This window comes from Perca flavescens, chromosome 4 (genome assembly GCF_004354835.1).
Source record: "Perca flavescens isolate YP-PL-M2 chromosome 4, PFLA_1.0, whole genome shotgun sequence".
NCBI classification, from domain to species: domain Eukaryota; kingdom Metazoa; phylum Chordata; class Actinopteri; order Perciformes; family Percidae; genus Perca; species Perca flavescens.
In genome coordinates, this window is record NC_041334.1 from 113351 (window position 1) to 129961 (window position 16611).

General features: G+C 43.7%; 1 protein-coding gene across 1 annotated transcript in view; it reads right to left on the minus strand.

Annotated features, from left to right (window-relative positions):
* Positions 1-1965: 1965 nt before the first annotated feature.
* The window catches only part of ralgapb (Ral GTPase activating protein non-catalytic subunit beta), a 37756-nt gene continuing 23110 nt past the window's right edge, over positions 1966-16611 (minus strand). The window contains exons 17-32 of the mRNA XM_028576940.1: positions 16313-16598; positions 15617-15744; positions 15029-15211; positions 14684-14832; positions 11130-11359; positions 10517-10620; positions 9916-10071; positions 8745-8930; positions 8368-8520; positions 8047-8167; positions 7463-7579; positions 7248-7342; positions 7071-7155; positions 3980-4028; positions 3670-3809; positions 1966-2949 (exon numbers count right to left, since the gene is read on the minus strand). Of these exons, the coding sequence (XP_028432741.1) occupies positions 2777-2949; positions 3670-3809; positions 3980-4028; positions 7071-7155; positions 7248-7342; positions 7463-7579; positions 8047-8167; positions 8368-8520; positions 8745-8930; positions 9916-10071; positions 10517-10620; positions 11130-11359; positions 14684-14832; positions 15029-15211; positions 15617-15744; positions 16313-16598 (2355 nt within the window). The 3' untranslated portion in view covers positions 1966-2776. The remainder of the gene's footprint in view (positions 2950-3669; positions 3810-3979; positions 4029-7070; positions 7156-7247; positions 7343-7462; positions 7580-8046; positions 8168-8367; positions 8521-8744; positions 8931-9915; positions 10072-10516; positions 10621-11129; positions 11360-14683; positions 14833-15028; positions 15212-15616; positions 15745-16312; positions 16599-16611) is intronic.

Consider the following 16611-nt stretch of genomic DNA (forward strand, 5'->3'; position numbering starts at 1 on the left):
TAGACATAATATAGAATATTATATATTACATGGATATATGTATTATAATATCTTTATTATGTCTATGGTACACAACCATTGTTTCTGATTCTAATTAGATAGTAGAAAACGTACCGGAGAGCGACAGTAGATCTTCCTGACATCCAGAAGGTGGCAGTAAACTGCAATCTCACTCCTCCCTTTAAACAAAATATTTTATTTTAGCGGCACCCTGGTAGCTCACATGAGCAAACGCCCATTTACTAAGGCTCAGTCCTTACTGCAGCAGCCAGGGTTCAAGTCCAACCCGCGGCCCTTTGCTGCATGTCATCCCCCTCTCTCGTCCCTGTCCTGTTGAAGGAAGGACAAAAATGCCCCAAAAACAATCTTTAAAATAAAGAAATATTGTCATTTAATCAAAAATATTTATTAAGTCTCTTGGTTCTTTTTTTTTCCACATCCAGCTTCAATAAGCACAAACATTTTTAAGTACCAGTTATCTAAGCTCCAACACTTCAGGGAGAAACATCACTCTTGCTCTGCATCTGGGTCCAACTGATGCAAACTGCATGGACAGGAGTCAACTATTCATCATCCATCAACTGCATGTCCCATCATGCACCAGGGGAGTCATAAGCATAACAAACCCCAGTTCAAACCAGGGCCACGTTCAGCCCCAACATAATGTAGCAACACGTTCATTTAAAGTGAAACAGGAGTGAGTTGAACACCCTGCTGTCTGCTGATTGGGTATCATGTGACACAACCACCAAACAGAAAACAAATCTCAAAGCTCGTCACTAAACCTGTTTGAGTCGTGATTCACTCAGATCTTTAACCCGAGTCTTTAAATTGACTCACGAATCGCAAGTCTCTAGTATCATTAACTCGGATCAGTTGAGTCCTACTACAATTCAATCTAAAATTATAACAGCGCCACACACAAATCTCTTACTAGTCCTAGCCATCTTAGCTACAAAAACCTGTATAACAGGCACAACAACTCCACAAGTCAACTGAAGCGCCTGAGTGAGCAGTCCGAGATAACAGGTTATCCGACCCGCAGACTCAGAGCCGGAAGCTCGCAGACCATGATTCACTCGAGAACACACGAGCCCTCACAGACTCGCGAGTCTGTCAATCCCACGATTCAGCTGGCTAAGTTGAAGTCTCTCCTCGAGCTCAGGGTAAAGCAAATCATCAACAAAAGACATTCTTTCACTTCTGAAATAACTTACAATGTTCTGCACGTAGCCTAGCTAGGCATAGTGTAGGTTTGGTGCATAAATGTAATATGTTGAAAAATCTAGCAGTTTTCCATTCCTGTTTCTATGTCTACATTGAAAGCCTATATATTTCTTAGGCTACACAAAGTTAAGACAATAAATAAACAGTCTGGCTCAAAATGCTTTCTATTCCGTGACTAAATGGCTCTCCTGTGAGCAGCTGCATGAGGTAGCGAGTGGGTGTGCGCAATAGGACTGAGTTTCCTTGACGATTTAGCAATACTGACTCAAGTGATTCAAGTGAGTCGCACAACCCGGTTCAGTTTAGTGAGTGATTCAGAATAACCCGAATCCTTAAAAGGGACCGGGTTTGCCAGACCTACTCTTCACCATTCAGAGGAAACCCATAGTTCAAATGGGGAACCGTAGCAACACTGTGACACGGTTTAGAGACTGAACGTGTCCCAGGTAAACTCCGGCAGCAAAAGGAAAAGGTTTAGAAGTGTAAACAGGCAGAGCTTAAATTACCCATTCACCATTTACAAGTGATGTTAATATAAAGTGTTATGGACTCAAGTTGCATCAACAGGAAATAAGATGCAACATAGACAGAGAAAACATTCATTATTTTGATGCATAATAAATTCCAGAGGTTTTATTACACTAACAACAACAAAAAGCATGTCATGTACGGAACATCCAAAGTGTTAAATAAAAGAATAACTTTGGAAATAAGACAACATAAATATGAGCATTTTTATTGTTCCATACAGTTATCATCGGGGCCACTCAGAATCTGTGGACGCTGAAGTTTACAAAGATTTTAAACAAATTAAAAAAACTTTAATTAAGATTTGACTGTAAAAACACCAAATCTTGTTTTTATTCAGAATCACATCGAACACAAAGTGATAATCTGACATTATACCAAAACATAATAGCATTCAGCTGACTGTTAAAAAGGTTCAGGGCTCCTAACCCCTAACCCTTCTGTCAGAGAGACTAAAGTTTGGGGTTCAGGGGTCCTGGAACAGAGACTAAAGTTTGGGGTTTAGGGGCCCTGGAACAGAGACTAAAGTTTGGGGTTCAGGGGTCCTGGAACAGAGACTAAAGTTGGGGTTCAGGGGCCCTGGAACAGAGACTAAAGTTGGGGTTCAGGGGTCCTGGAACAGAGACTAATGTTTGGGGTTCAGGGGCCCTGGAACAGAGACTAAAGTTTGGGGTTCAGGGGTCCTGGAACAGAGACTAAAGTTGGGGTTCAAGGGCCCTGGAACAGAGACTAAAGTTGGGGTTCAGGGGTCCTGGAACAGAGACTAAAGTTTGGGGTTCAAGGCTCCTTGAACAGAGACTAAAGTTTGGAGTCCGGGGGTCCTGGAACAGAGACTAAAGTTTGGGGTTCAGGGGCCCTGGAACAGAGACTAAAGATTGGGGTTCAGGGGTCCTGGAACAGAGACTAAAGTTGGGGTTCAGGGGCCCTGGAACAGAGACTAAAGATTGGGGTTCAGGGGCCCTGGAACAGAGACTAAAGATTGGGGTTCAGGGGCCCTGGAACAGAGACTAAAGTTTGGGGTTCAGGGGTCCTGGAAGAGGGCGGTGTAAAAGGCGGGTTCAGAGCGGCGGCTGTGGTAGCGAAGGATGATGTCATTGATCATCTGCTTCCTTCTGACGTGGGACGGTAGGGTGGAGTCACTCTCTAGCCGTCGCCGATGGCAACAGTTGATCACCATCTCTCTGACCAGGAAACCTGCAGACAAAGAAACAAACAGGAAGTGTTCATTCATGGAACTATATCCAGGCTTTACGCCACAATAACCAGTTAACACCACTAATGTTCTGTCCTGTGATTTGGGCTTTGGGCCAGTCCCTGGTCTGTGGAATCAGGAGAAGTACTTCATTCAGGAATACTCTGAAGACGCTGTTCCAAATACTACAAGAGAAGTAGACAGACAGAGAGACAGACAGACAGACAGACAGACAGACAGACAGGCAGGCAGGCAGGCAGGCAGACAGGCAGACAGACAGAGAGACAGACAGACACGCAGACAGACAGACAGACAGACAGACAGACAGACAGACAGACAGGCAGACAGACAGACAGGCAGGCAGGCAGGCAGACAGGCAGACAGACAGACATGCAGACAGACAGACAGACAGACAGACAGACAGGCAGACAGACAGGCAGGCAGACAGACAGACAGACAGACAGACAGACAGGCAGGCAGACAGACAGACAGACAGACAGACAGACAGACAGACAGGCAGGCAGGCAGGCAGGCAGGCAGACAGACAGACAGACAGACAGACAGACAGACAGACAGACAGACAGACAGACAGACAGACAGACAGGCAGACAGGGAGGCAGGCAGGCAGGCAGGCAGGCAGGCAGACAGGCAGCCAGGCAGCCAGACAGACAGACAGGCAGACAGACAGGCAGGCAGGCAGCCAGACAGACAGACAGACGTACCCAGAGAGCGTTTGCTGACCACACTCCCATTGACCAATGGGACAACCAGACTGAACTTGCTAGTGCCGTTTCCACGGAAACAGATCCGGTAAAGTCCCGTTTTCAGAGGATGGATGAAGATGAGCTGGACGTTTGATGTGCTATCAGACAGATAGACAGACAGACAGACAGACAGACAGGCAGTTTGTCATCAATAAGATTATTAAGTCTGAAGCTGTGTGGAACAACAGTGTAACAATGTGTCTGTGTGCGTTACCTGCTCCGTGTGTGTGTGTGTGTGTGTGTGTGTGTGTGTGTGTGTGTGTGTTACCCGGCGTGAGTTTGGGTCTCTGATAGCAGCTCAGTCTGAGGGAAACTCTCTGAAACATAACGTCACACATCTGTTCTCACATCATCACAACAGAAAAATACACAATTTCAATCTGTTTGGTTTATGCTCATGCAAAGAGACAACTTTAAGATCAGTTCCTTTTTTAAATTTATATTATTATTAGGGCCGGAACTCGATTAAAAAAATTAATCTAATTAATTAGAGGCTTTGTAATTAATTAATCGAAATTAATCGCATTTTAATAGTGAGAACAGTGAGAAGTAATTTTTTTCACATGGATTTTTAGTATACCATTGAATAATGACTGAATACATAAGCTTAAGCAACAAAATATTGTTTATTTTTGTTCAACCAAGTCCAGCAGACCAGTGCAATTTTTGCCATTAAGTGTAGCAATAGCATATTTAGAAATATAGTACATTTCAGAAATTCAGGTAGCCTATAGGTAGGTAGACCTGTGAGCCAGGCCGTTGGTTATTTTTTCAGACGTGGACTTAGTTACCCTGGTCCTTAAACCAGTCATCTGGTGGAGTGTGGGTTGGGTGTGGGTCCTTGTACTCGGAGTCGGGCTAGCTGCTAAATGTTTTGCATCGAGGTGATACTTGAGGCTCGATGTGCTGCGGTGATATGAGAATTCCTTGTTGCATAGCTTGCACACAACCATGCTCTTATCGACGCTTCCATCCATTCATTTTTTATAACAACCAAAGCTGTCTCGTCAGCTTCTTCGTTCATGTTCACTGTGGTTTGTTGTTGTCTGAAGTCATGAACACTAGTTGGTGCTCCAGTGTAATCGGTCAGCCGAAACTCATCCAGTGCGAAACGTCCCACGGGGCAAAAATAAGTGTGATTAAAATGCGTAAAAAATGTTTGTGTTATTTTTTGTGTAATTAATTAATCTTAATTAACAAGTTAAAGTCCCGGCTCTAATTATTATTTATCTTTTATTTATACAGGTAATCTCATTGAGACACAGAGTCTCATTCTCAAGAGAGACCTGTCTGGGACAATAAACATCAGATACAGACAGACAAACTGATTACAACAGTAATAACAAGATTTAACAAACACATACAATAATCAAACCAAAGTGCCAAGTAGACTATGAACACTAAAGTACTAAAGACAAGAACTCATTTAAGGGGGCAGAGGGTTAGGGGGGTTAGGGTTAGGGTTAGGGGACTGAGGGGACATAGCTCTGTAGGAACTGAGGGGACATAGCTCTGTATGAACTGAGGGGACATAGCTCTGTATGAACTGAGGGGACATAGCTCTGTATGAAATGAGGGGACATAGCTCTGTATGAACTGAGGGGACATAGCTCTGTAGGAACTGAGGGGACGTAGCTCTGTATGAACTGAGGGGACGTAGCTCTGTATGAACTGAGGGGACGTAGCTCTGTATGAACTGAGGGGACATAGCTCTGTATGAACTGAGGGGACATAGCTCTGTATGAACTGAGGGGACATAGCTCTGTAGGAACTGAGGGGACATAGCTCTGTATGAACTAAGGGGACATAGCTCTGTAGGAACTGAGGGGACATAGCTCTGTAGGAACTGAGGGGACATAGCTCTGTATGAACTGAGGGGACGTAACTCTGTATGAACTGAGGGGACATAGCTCTGTAGGAACTGAGGGGACATAGCTTTGTAGGAACTGAGGGGACATAGCTCTGTATGAACTAATTGAGGGGAATTGAGGGGACGTAGCTCTTTATGAACTGAGGGGACGTAGCTCTGTAGGAACTGAGGGGACGTAGCTCTGTATGAACTGAGGGGACGTAGCTCTGTATGAACTGAGGGGACATAGCTCTGTAGGAACTGAGGGGACATAGCTCTGTATAACTGAGGGGACATAGCTCTGTAGGAACTGAGGGGACATACCTCTGTATGAACTAAGGGGACGTAGCTCTGTATGAACTGAGGGGACATAGCTCTGTATGAACTGAGGGGACATAGCTCTGTATGAACTGAGGGGACGTAGCTCTGTAGGAACTGAGGGGACATAGCTCTGTATAACTGAGGGGACATAGCTCTGTAGGAACTGAGGGGACATAGCTCTGTAGGAACTAAGGGCACGTAGCTCTGTATGAACTGAGGTGACGTAGCTCTGTATGAACTGAGGGGACGTAGCTCTGTATGAACTGAGGGGACGTAGCTCTGTATGAACTGAGGGGACATAGCTCTGTAGGAACTGAGGGGATGTAACTCTATGAACTGAGGGGACGTAACTCTGTATGAACTGAGGGGACATAGCTCTGTAGGAACTGAGGGGACGTAGCTCTGTATGAACTGAGGGGACATAGCTCTGTAGGAACTGAGGGGACATAGCTCTGTATGAACTAATTGAGGGGAATTGAGGGGACGTAGCTCTGTATGAACTGAGGGGACGTAGCTCTGTATGAACTAAGGGGACGTAGCTCTGTATGAACTGAGGGGACATAGCTCTGTATGAACTGAGGGGACGTAGCTCTTTATGAATTGAGGGGACGTAGCTCTGTATGAACTGAGGGGACATAGCTCTGTATGAACTGAGCGGACGTAGCTACAGTATCTCACAAAAGTGAGTACACCCCTGACATTTTAGTAAATATTTCATTATATCTTTTAATGAGACAACACTGAAGAAATTACACTTTACTACAATGTAAAGTATTAAGTGTCCAGCTTGTATAACAGTGTAAATGTGCTGTCCCCTCAAAATAACTCAACATACAGCCATTAATGTCTAAACCACTGGCAACTAAAGTCACTACACCCCTATGTTAAATTCCCATAGAGGCAGGCAGATGTTTATTTTTAAAAGGCCAGTTAAAGGCCATAAATAGTGTTATATTTGAAAGCAGTTTTAAGGTGTTGGTGATGGTGCAGTGGATATGACACATGCCCTTGGTGTGGGAGATCTGGGTTCAATTCCCACTGCGGTGCATTAACCAACGGGTCCCTGAGCAAGACACTTAACCCCTAGTTGTCCAGAGGCGTGTTACCTCGGACATATATAGTAATTGTAAGTTGCTTTGAATAAAAGCGTCAGCTAAATGACATGTAATGTTAACGGAAGGTTAGTTACCGATATCCTCGAAGCGTTCGACCCAGACAATCAGGAGTTTAGATTCAGAGCCACGAAAAGACTTCATGTCTTCAACTGGAGATCTCTAGAGAGACAGACAGACAGGTGAGAGAGACAGACAGACAGGTGAACAAAGTAGTAAGCAGATGAAAAAGCTTTATTTTTGAAGGTCCATACTGTGGGTGGGGGAGCGGAGTCTTGGCTGAGCTCGGTATTACTCTGCTGGCTGGTAGGAGGCTCCGCCTCCTCTCGACTCTTCAACCATTCAGCTGCTTTAAACAACATTAAAAGAAGAATTCAATAAAGCATGACACATTAGAGTATTTAGATCATCAGACACTTTAAACTGAAACAAGAAGAATAATTTCATAAGTATTGAAGACTTCAGAGACTGTGTGATGACGAAGGGACGATGAAGGTGATCTCTGTCAGACCGTCGGCATACATCAGGACGAACCTCTCTCCATCAAACACTCCGCCTCCGCTGTCACCCAGCACAGCATGGAACTCTGGGAGACACAAAACAACCAATCAGCTCACACACAGCCGTGGAGAAAAAGTGTGGTGAAGTCTGATCCAAAAACAGAAACACAAAACTATTTTTGACCAAATGAAACCTGCGGGGTGCACTGGGCCGGTTGGTATACCAGTTTTTAAAGTTTCTGTTGCTTTTTTTTTCCAAAGTTTTTCGTCGCATTTTCAATGTTTTTGTTCATAAGTTAAAGCCCCCCGTGTCTGATCCAGACTAAGGACCCAAAGTGTTACCCAGAGCGAGCATATCTCTGTGGGTGTGAAGGACTCAGAGCCCCCCCTGTGTCTGACAGCATCTGACTGAGACTAAAGGAGACTTTCTGTGTCAGTAACTAACGTCAAAGACACCTGACCAAGCATCAGCTTTTGACACACTGGCAGTGAGACTGAGTTGGGAGATTAGAGTGACCTCTGACCCCTGTCAAGGACCAATCAGAGCAATTACCTGAACTGATGTTGACTCCGCCCCTCTGGCGTCGCCACGCCTCTACCGGCCAACCAAGAGACGACAGGAAGTCCAGGAAGTAAGACGGGACGCTACAGCTAGACTCCACGTTCCTCAGGATCTACAGAGACAGACAGGTTAGAGACAGAAAAACAGGTCAGAGACAGACAGACAGGTCAGAGAGACAGACAGAAAGGTCAGAGAGACAGGATAGAGAGAGAGGTCAGAGACTGACAGGTTGGGGACAGACAGACAGGTTAGAGAGAGAGGTCAGAGACAGACAGGTTAGAGACAGACAGACAGACAGACAGACAGACAGACCTCAGCAGCTGTCCTCTGTCCTGCTCTCATGTAGAAGATGGAGGCAAAGTCACAGTTTCTGGACGGCAGCTCGTCCAATCTTTTCAGATCGTCGGAGAAACCAGGAAGAGACGAGTCCAGAGACAGCAGCTGAGGCGGGACACTGCCGGGACTCTACAGAGGACAGACAGACAGGTGAGAGACAGACAGCTGGGCCAGACAGTTAACTAAATTTATTATAAGTTCTGTTGAAAAATCAACCACATGACAACGAGTCACAAACCTCCAAAAGGAGACAGACAGTCAAACAGACAGACAGTCAGACAGACAGACAGTCAGACAGACAGACAGACAGACAGACAGACAGACAGACGGACAGGTGTAACAGTGATTGGTACTTTCAGGGTCTCCGGAGTGAGGAGGCCCAGGTGGGACAGGAAGAGTCTCGCTGTCTGGAAGCTGTTGATTGGAGGAGGTGGCCTGCAGATTGTCATGACAACCGAGCGTCCGCTGGCCTGCGGCTGAGCCTCGACCAGCCGCTGCGTCTTCAACGCCGCCTGCAGACGCTGCAGCTGCTGCTGCACCTGAACAAACCACAGAGTGTTTCTAAAGATAGTCTGATACTGCCACTGCCATCCTGTAATCTTATAGCTTCAAATAACGATCAGAAAAATGAACCCTTTAACAAACATCAGGGGATCAGAACTACCTAAAATGACAGAAACATCTTTAGCAGGGTGTAGTGCTATCTGTGTACCGGCGTACACACATGCACGCGCGCACACACACACACACTCACGGTTGACATTGTTTTGAGGTGTAAGCAGCCTAAAACCTGAAGGCATGAAACAAACCATTTAGTTTACTTACCGAAATAGAAACGCTGAAACTCATTACAATGTTTCAGCGTTTCCTTTTTTGGAAAGTTAACTAAATGGTAAATATTATCACAGTGCAAATGATGGGGCTACATTATCATATTTAGTCTAATGAAAGGACAGTAAGTCCGCTCAGCAATTATATCTGTCTCTCCATCTCTCAGTGCGTCTTGTAGTTCAACCCATAATCTGCCATCTAATCGCCACATCCACACCAACCTACATGAGGCACATAGGCCTAAATAACATTCCTGACAATATAAAAGTGTGTAGCGCACACAACAACTTTTATAATCAGACGTGTAATTAGTTTCGCTTTCATTTTGGATATTTTACACACATGACAGGATGAATACCGTGGCTTACCTTAGTGTGATTATAAGTGATTTTAAGAGCATGTGAGTGAATGTTGACGTGTATAAAAAAAATATGAATTGCAACCAGATTATGCAAACTGAGAATATTCTTTTTCATCACTTGGTAAAACAAAGTGGTGGAACGGCGTTCTGGAGCGCTCCGGCAGCACTACACACCTGATCTATGGGAAACATTTATGTGATGTATACTTTAATTGTTTAGTTTGGTCCATGTCCCCTCTGCTGAAGAACTCCAGGTGAAACAGACTGGTAAAGACATAAAACATCTGGACCCTAACCCTAAGGATCTGGATCTTTTGGTTCTGGTTCTGTACCTTGTCAGTGACGATGTCGTCCAGGAGTGGAATACTTAGATCTGCTTTTACTAGAGAAACTCTGTCCATGTTGGCAGGAAACAGCTGATGTTTGACACCACATTGTATCCCAGAATCCTCCTGGGCGACTCCACGCTGCTCTGGGATCGGAGTTTGCTGCAGTGGATCAACAGACAGATAAAACACTGATCTGTGTCATGATCGATGGTTATTATTGTGTGTAGTGACGATTTGTCCTCAATCCAAACAAACTAATAAGTCAGAACCAAAGAGACACCAAGGCACCGAAGGAGTAAATCTTACGCAGGTCAGACACGTTCATTGTCCAAAAGATGGCATTTTCTCAGGTTTATTTTCCAGGTTTTTGGATAACAATGGCGTCTCTTGGCTCTGGTAAAAAACCATCAGCCCTACCGGTGTCTACCTGATCACCCAAATATATAGACTTCATCTGGTGGCTGCTTGGTTCCTTCAAAACAAAAGCCCTAACAGATACTTAAAGTAACCGTACAGTATGTAGAAAACAAAACAGAAACAAGATAAATAAGTAAATAATATTTATTTGGGTATCTCCACCATTGTGTATGATATTGTGTGTTACCTGTGTGGCTGTCCTTCCGTCTCGGGGCTGCAGCTGGTGCTGTAGCGTCCAGCTGTGGCGTCCTGACGCTCCTCGGATTAGCACGGTGAGCGATGGACACTTCGCTGCACACACATCAAATATAAAACTCAAGTTTAGGATATCTGTCTTTAGAGGAAGGATCAGGTGATTGATCAATTTCCTTAACTAAAGTATGCATAAAAAAAAGATTTCCATTTATCAGACCTGGAGCTCCACTGCTGTGGAATTTATTAATAATATAAACTTCTTGCCAGCCTTCATATTGTATATATTTTGTGTGTATTTAATGTTTTACTTCTTGTTTTATTTTCATGGAGTAATTATATCAGTTTTAATTTGTTATTAATAATTTGTCCTGAGGAGGACTCAGGCTTCCTTCCACTCCTGCACTGAAATAGTTTTTCATCGGTTATATGTACTTTAGGTCTTCTTTTGTGCACAAAAACTGAACTAAACTAAGTCGATCAACAGAAATAAGTCGATCAACAGAAAATTAATCAAAAACCACATCAAGAAACAAAAAGCAGAAAGAGGAACTTTGTGTCGTTAAATGCTGTATGACAGGTGAGAGGTGATCAGGTTCAGGACTGACCCGCTTCTCCCGGTTTGGGCCCCGGTTCTCCCGGTTCTCCTGGTTCTCGGGGTTCTCGGGGTTCTCCTGGTCCTGGTAGCCGTTCCAGCATGGCAAGGATTACCGAGCTGCCCACCACAAAATATCGGAACTTCTTCACACTGGTGTCACTCAGAGTGGAGCAGCCAATCAGAGCGTCCTCATCCAGCTGGTCGCCAAGCAACGGAAAGGCCCCCGAAACCTGCATCACACTGAGACAAACACACATCAGAGAAAACCCCTCCCCTCCAGGTTATATAAACATCAGTCAGGCTCTGCCCCCACGGGATCAGTGTGGCTCCGCCAGGTTATATTTACATATATATATTAGAGGTCGACCGATCGGCAAAAATCCATACCGATTTCTGGTTGCGTCCCTTGCTGGAGCGGCTGAGAAGAGCGCACTGTCATTCATTCCACAGTAGACCGAGCTGAGAAGGCTCTGCTGGCATCATGCATTACAACAGCTCCTCTAGAGGCGGAACAAAAACTATCACTGATGCCCTGTGTTGTTTATTTTCGACACATGTTACTACGCGCTGCACAGAGAGCACATGCTGTGCGGAGAAGGCTGACATCAGATGCACATTTAAAGCATCGACAGCAAAAAGGTATGTATACAGTACATTTTGTCATATCATTATAAAGTTATTAATGTGTTGAATAGATGCTGCATTAGTAGAGAAAGAACAGCACAACAGTATGTTTGTTTGCTTTTGAGGCTGAGATGACGCTAAACATTAGTACCTGCGGGTAGGCAGCCTGCGGGGCTCCATGGGCTTTCGACATACATTGCATATATTTACACTTTGAATTTCGTCATGGCATTTATATAACACATACTCTATGGTCTTACAAAGCTAACGTTTTTGACCGATTTCAGTTTAAGGTCCTAAAACCTTTTATAACATCAAAGTGACCTCACTGCAGCACACATATTCTAGTAATAGCCCAGTTTGTCCTGAAAAAAATGATGTTCATAGATTGACTGTAGACAATAATAACTGTGTATAAGTATTGTTTGTTTGTTAATTAACATGTAGCCTCCTAATAAATTTTTTAATTAAGGTTTTTATTTGTTAACCATAGTTAATGCACTATGAACTAACATGAATGATCAAGGTGCAATTGTATTGCTCAAATCTGAATACATGCTGAAAAACGTTATATGCATAGTAATGTTTATAGTTCATGTAAGCTAGCTAATAAATCCTTGTTAACAAATTAGACTTGCAAAGTGTTATAGCTAAAGAAACACACATTTGACATATTTTAATGTTTAAATTATTTTCACATGGCAACTGCTTTGAAGAAAGTACCAGTGTGGGAGTATTTTACTGAAGTATCGCCAGGGAAAGCACAGTGTAATATCTGTGACAAAATAATCAGCATGGGGCATCAACATCTACAGGTAAAAATACTACGAACATGTGGAGTCATCTGAAGCATATTCATCCAGAAGTCCATGAAGAGGCTAGTAGAAAAAGGAGCATGAAAAAAAAATCCTTCTCAGCCAACAGTGTCTCAACTGTTTGAAAGCAAGACAGGGTGCAAGGTCTATCAAAAATGATGTATTTATCACTGAAATGATTGCCACTGACAGCCAACCATTTTCAGTGGTTTCAGACCTTGGATTTAAGAGGCTCATGTCCTTTATGGAACCCAGGTACCGGATTAAAAATGAGAAGTTCTACAGAACAAAGATGCTTGATGAAACATATTCAAGAGTTTTGACAAAAGTGAAAAGTGTAGTGACGAAGGACAAGGCCCCATTCATGGCCTTCACAACTGACTGTTGGTCTGGAACTACAGAGTCCACGATGAGCCTAACTGGGCATTTTATTTCTGAGGACTGGTCTAGAAAGCAAGTGGTGCTAAATGTCAAGCCCATGACTGGATCACACACAGCCACTTATATTCAAGAAACCTTCCTGAACATGTTGGAAGATTGGGATATTGCAACATACCGCGTTGTTCTTGTCCTAAGAGATGGGGGAGCAAACATGGTAAAAGGAATGAAACTGGCTGAACTTCCTGATTTAAGCTGCACTGCTCACACCCTTCAGCTCATTATCCATGATGGCCTATCTTGTCAGAGAGCTGTCCTGGACATTATTGCCATATTAAAAAGCTGTGCAACTCACTTTGGCCACTCTGTATTGGCCAAACAGAGGCTAAGAATCATTCAGGAGGAGCTTGGTGTCCCAAAGCACAACATCATCCAGGCTGTCCCAACTCGATGGAACTCAACACTTCATATACTCCAAAGAATGTATGAACAGAGACGGGCACTGAATGTGTACACTGGTGAACATGGCCATATCAGTGGCTTATCTGCCACACAGTGGGACATTGTCAGTAACCTTATTGACACACTGGCTCCCATCGAAGAAGTCACAATGGAGATGAGCAACTCTGAGTCTTCAGCAGGATGCATTATCCCTAGTGTGTCTGTTCTGAAGCTGATGCTGCAGGCAGAGGGTCCATCATCAGTGGGGATCAAAGCTTTGTCAGGCTTGACAGCCTGACAAAGCAGTTTTCTAAAGCAGAAGAGACAAAAGTTCTGGTCCTAGCAACACTCCTTGATCCTAGATACAAGGCCCGTGCCTTTGCGTCTGAAGAAAAAGTTGAGAAAGGAAAACTATGGCTAAAGGAGGAAGCTGAAGAAGAGCTTGGCGAGCTCAGAGAAGAAGATCCGAGCCCTGCACCAGAAAGACCTGAGCAGGATGAGGATTTGGATCCAGAGACAAAGAAGCAAAGAAGAATCCATCAGCCCACTTTACTGGACACCCTGTATGCCAGGGTCCTTGGTGCCACAGCTGTGTCAAGGGGGATGAACAAGAACAGCTTTGAGAGTGAGCTTGAGTGCTATTTGTCAGAGCCTGTCATTGAAAGAAGTGAAATGCCTCTGCAGTGGTGGCAGAAAAATGACACAAGATTTAAAACACTTGCACTTCTGGCCAAGAAATTCCTGTGCCCCCCACCATCCACTGTGCCAAGTGAAAGGGTGTTCAGTGAAATAGGCATGATTTATGATGCCAAGAGGAGCCGACTGACTGGAGAACATGCACATTATAATTTGAAGTTCCTAAACTTTGAATATTAAAATGGAAGGACTAGTTTCAACTGTTTCACAAGTTGAAATTTGAAAAAGTACAGTTAAACAGTTATATGTTGAGTTTAACTGTTTTTATTTGTTATTTATTACTTCTTGTTTCAGTTTGAATGAATGTATTTTATTGACTTCAATAGTTATTTATATTTATATATTTATTTCATTTAGCATGTTTTCATGGTTCAATACAGTTTTTTTATTTTTATAATAAAGTTCAGCACTGTTTTACTTGGAGTGTCATGTTTGTTTTTATCCAGTATCAATTCTAAATACTATCAGTCGATTAATCGGTTATCGGCAAATACGGCCCAACCTAGCTATCGGTAAAATCCACTATCGGTCAACCTCTAATATATATATATATATATATATATATATATATATATATATATAAAAAATTTTATGCGTTTGTTTTGCTCACCAGTTCAGCGTAGCTTCCGCGGCCTCCTTCACCCTTAGAGAGGAGGGGTTTAGTTCTTTCTCCTCTTTACATCTCACTTCCTGTTCCTTTCCAGACTTACTGCCTGAAATGCCCAACTCCACTATCTCCAGCACCTCCAATAGACACTCCTGAAAACAACACAACAACACAACATAAAACACACAACTCCACTATCTCCAGCACCTCCAACAGACACTCATGAAAACAACACAACAACACAACATAAAACACACAACTCCACTATCTCCAGCACCTCCAACAGACACTCATGAAAACAGTTAGTTACCTGTCTGTGTGTTAGTTACCTGTCTGTGTGTTAGTTACCTGGTGGTCGAGCACGGCAGGGTGCTGTGTTAGCCAGACGTTGAGACAGTAGAAAGCAGCGACGATGATGGAGTGCAGATCTCTGGAGTGGAGAGGAGGAGGACGACTGCACAGAAACACGATGTAACTACAGACTGAAGAGAGAGCTCGCCTGCTCTCGCTCTCCTCCACACTCACCTCCACCTGCAACAACAACAACAACAACACACCTTTCCTTACTTCAAAACTGTTCAAGAAACAAACTAATCAGAATGAAGCAACAAACGTTTCTGACTAAACAAAGAAAGAATTAGTAACCAGAAGTTCTAAAGTTCTAACACAGATTATCAAGAGAACTCTTTATATTTGTTGAACACCATATTTTTAAATATTGTTTTAAATTTAAAACACAATGCAACATTTGAGCAACACATTTTTAATTTGGTTTCATAAGTTAAACCTACGATATAAACATGGTTTGTTTCTTTATACATTCTGAGTGTGTGTGTGTGTGTGTGTGTGTGTGACTGTGTGTGACTGTGTGACTGTGTGTGTGTGTGTGTGTGAGACTGTGTGTGACTGTGTGTGACTGTGTGTGTGTGTATCCACCTTTGCCAGTCCTCCCAGTATTTCCAGTGCAGACAGACAAACTGCAGAGTCATTCCTCCACTGAGCCATCAGACGCTGAGTCAGCAGACGGACAAGCTGAACCCACAGGATCTCTGCTGATCTGATGCCTGGTTACCAAGGTAACACAAGCACGCACGCACATATACATATACACACACACACACACACACACACTAGGAGTTACAAAAACATTGAAAAATGTGATATAAAAACATAAAAAAGTGACAACAATTTTAGAAAAGCCACAACAGCAGAAAAAGTGGAAAAAACGTTTTTAAAAATGGCAAAAAGATTAGAAAAAGCGACAGTGGCTGTGTTTCAGTTGTTAAAATAGTGAAGTGATATACGATCAGGAGCCTGCACAGGGAGGTTATTCTGAAAAAGTATCCGATGCTGTAGCCCTCCACTTCCTGCTGGCCTGTTTAACTCCCCACAGCGCCATCACAAATAGACCTGGAAAGTGTCATAGTGGAGAGCCCCAGAGCAGCACAGATGTGCAGGTGTAATGTAGGGGTAATGGTGTTTAATCATGTCTAACTGGGTTCATCGAGGATTCAATAAATTGATTTGGGACGGTTTGGGATCTTTTTGTTGCATTCTTACAGTATGTGTAATTTCCAGAGGAGCGAATGCCTACTAGGATATAAGCACATACAGTAAAACTTAATTAACTACCGGTTCCACTGGTTCCACTAGCTCCACTGGTTCCACTGGGTCCACTGGGTCCACTGGGTCCTCTGGTTCCACTGGTTCCACTGTGTCCACTTGGTCCTCTGGTTCCACTGTGTCCTCTGGTTCCACTGGTTCCACTGGGTCCACTGAGTCCACTCTGTCCTCTGGTTCCACTGGTTCCACTCGGTTCTCTGGTTCCACTGGGTCCACTAGTTCCTCTGGTTGCCCCGGTTGATATGGGTCTACTGGCTCCATCTTGCCAGGAATCAGTTTGCTGGAAACCAGGAAGCTAGAAATAAGGA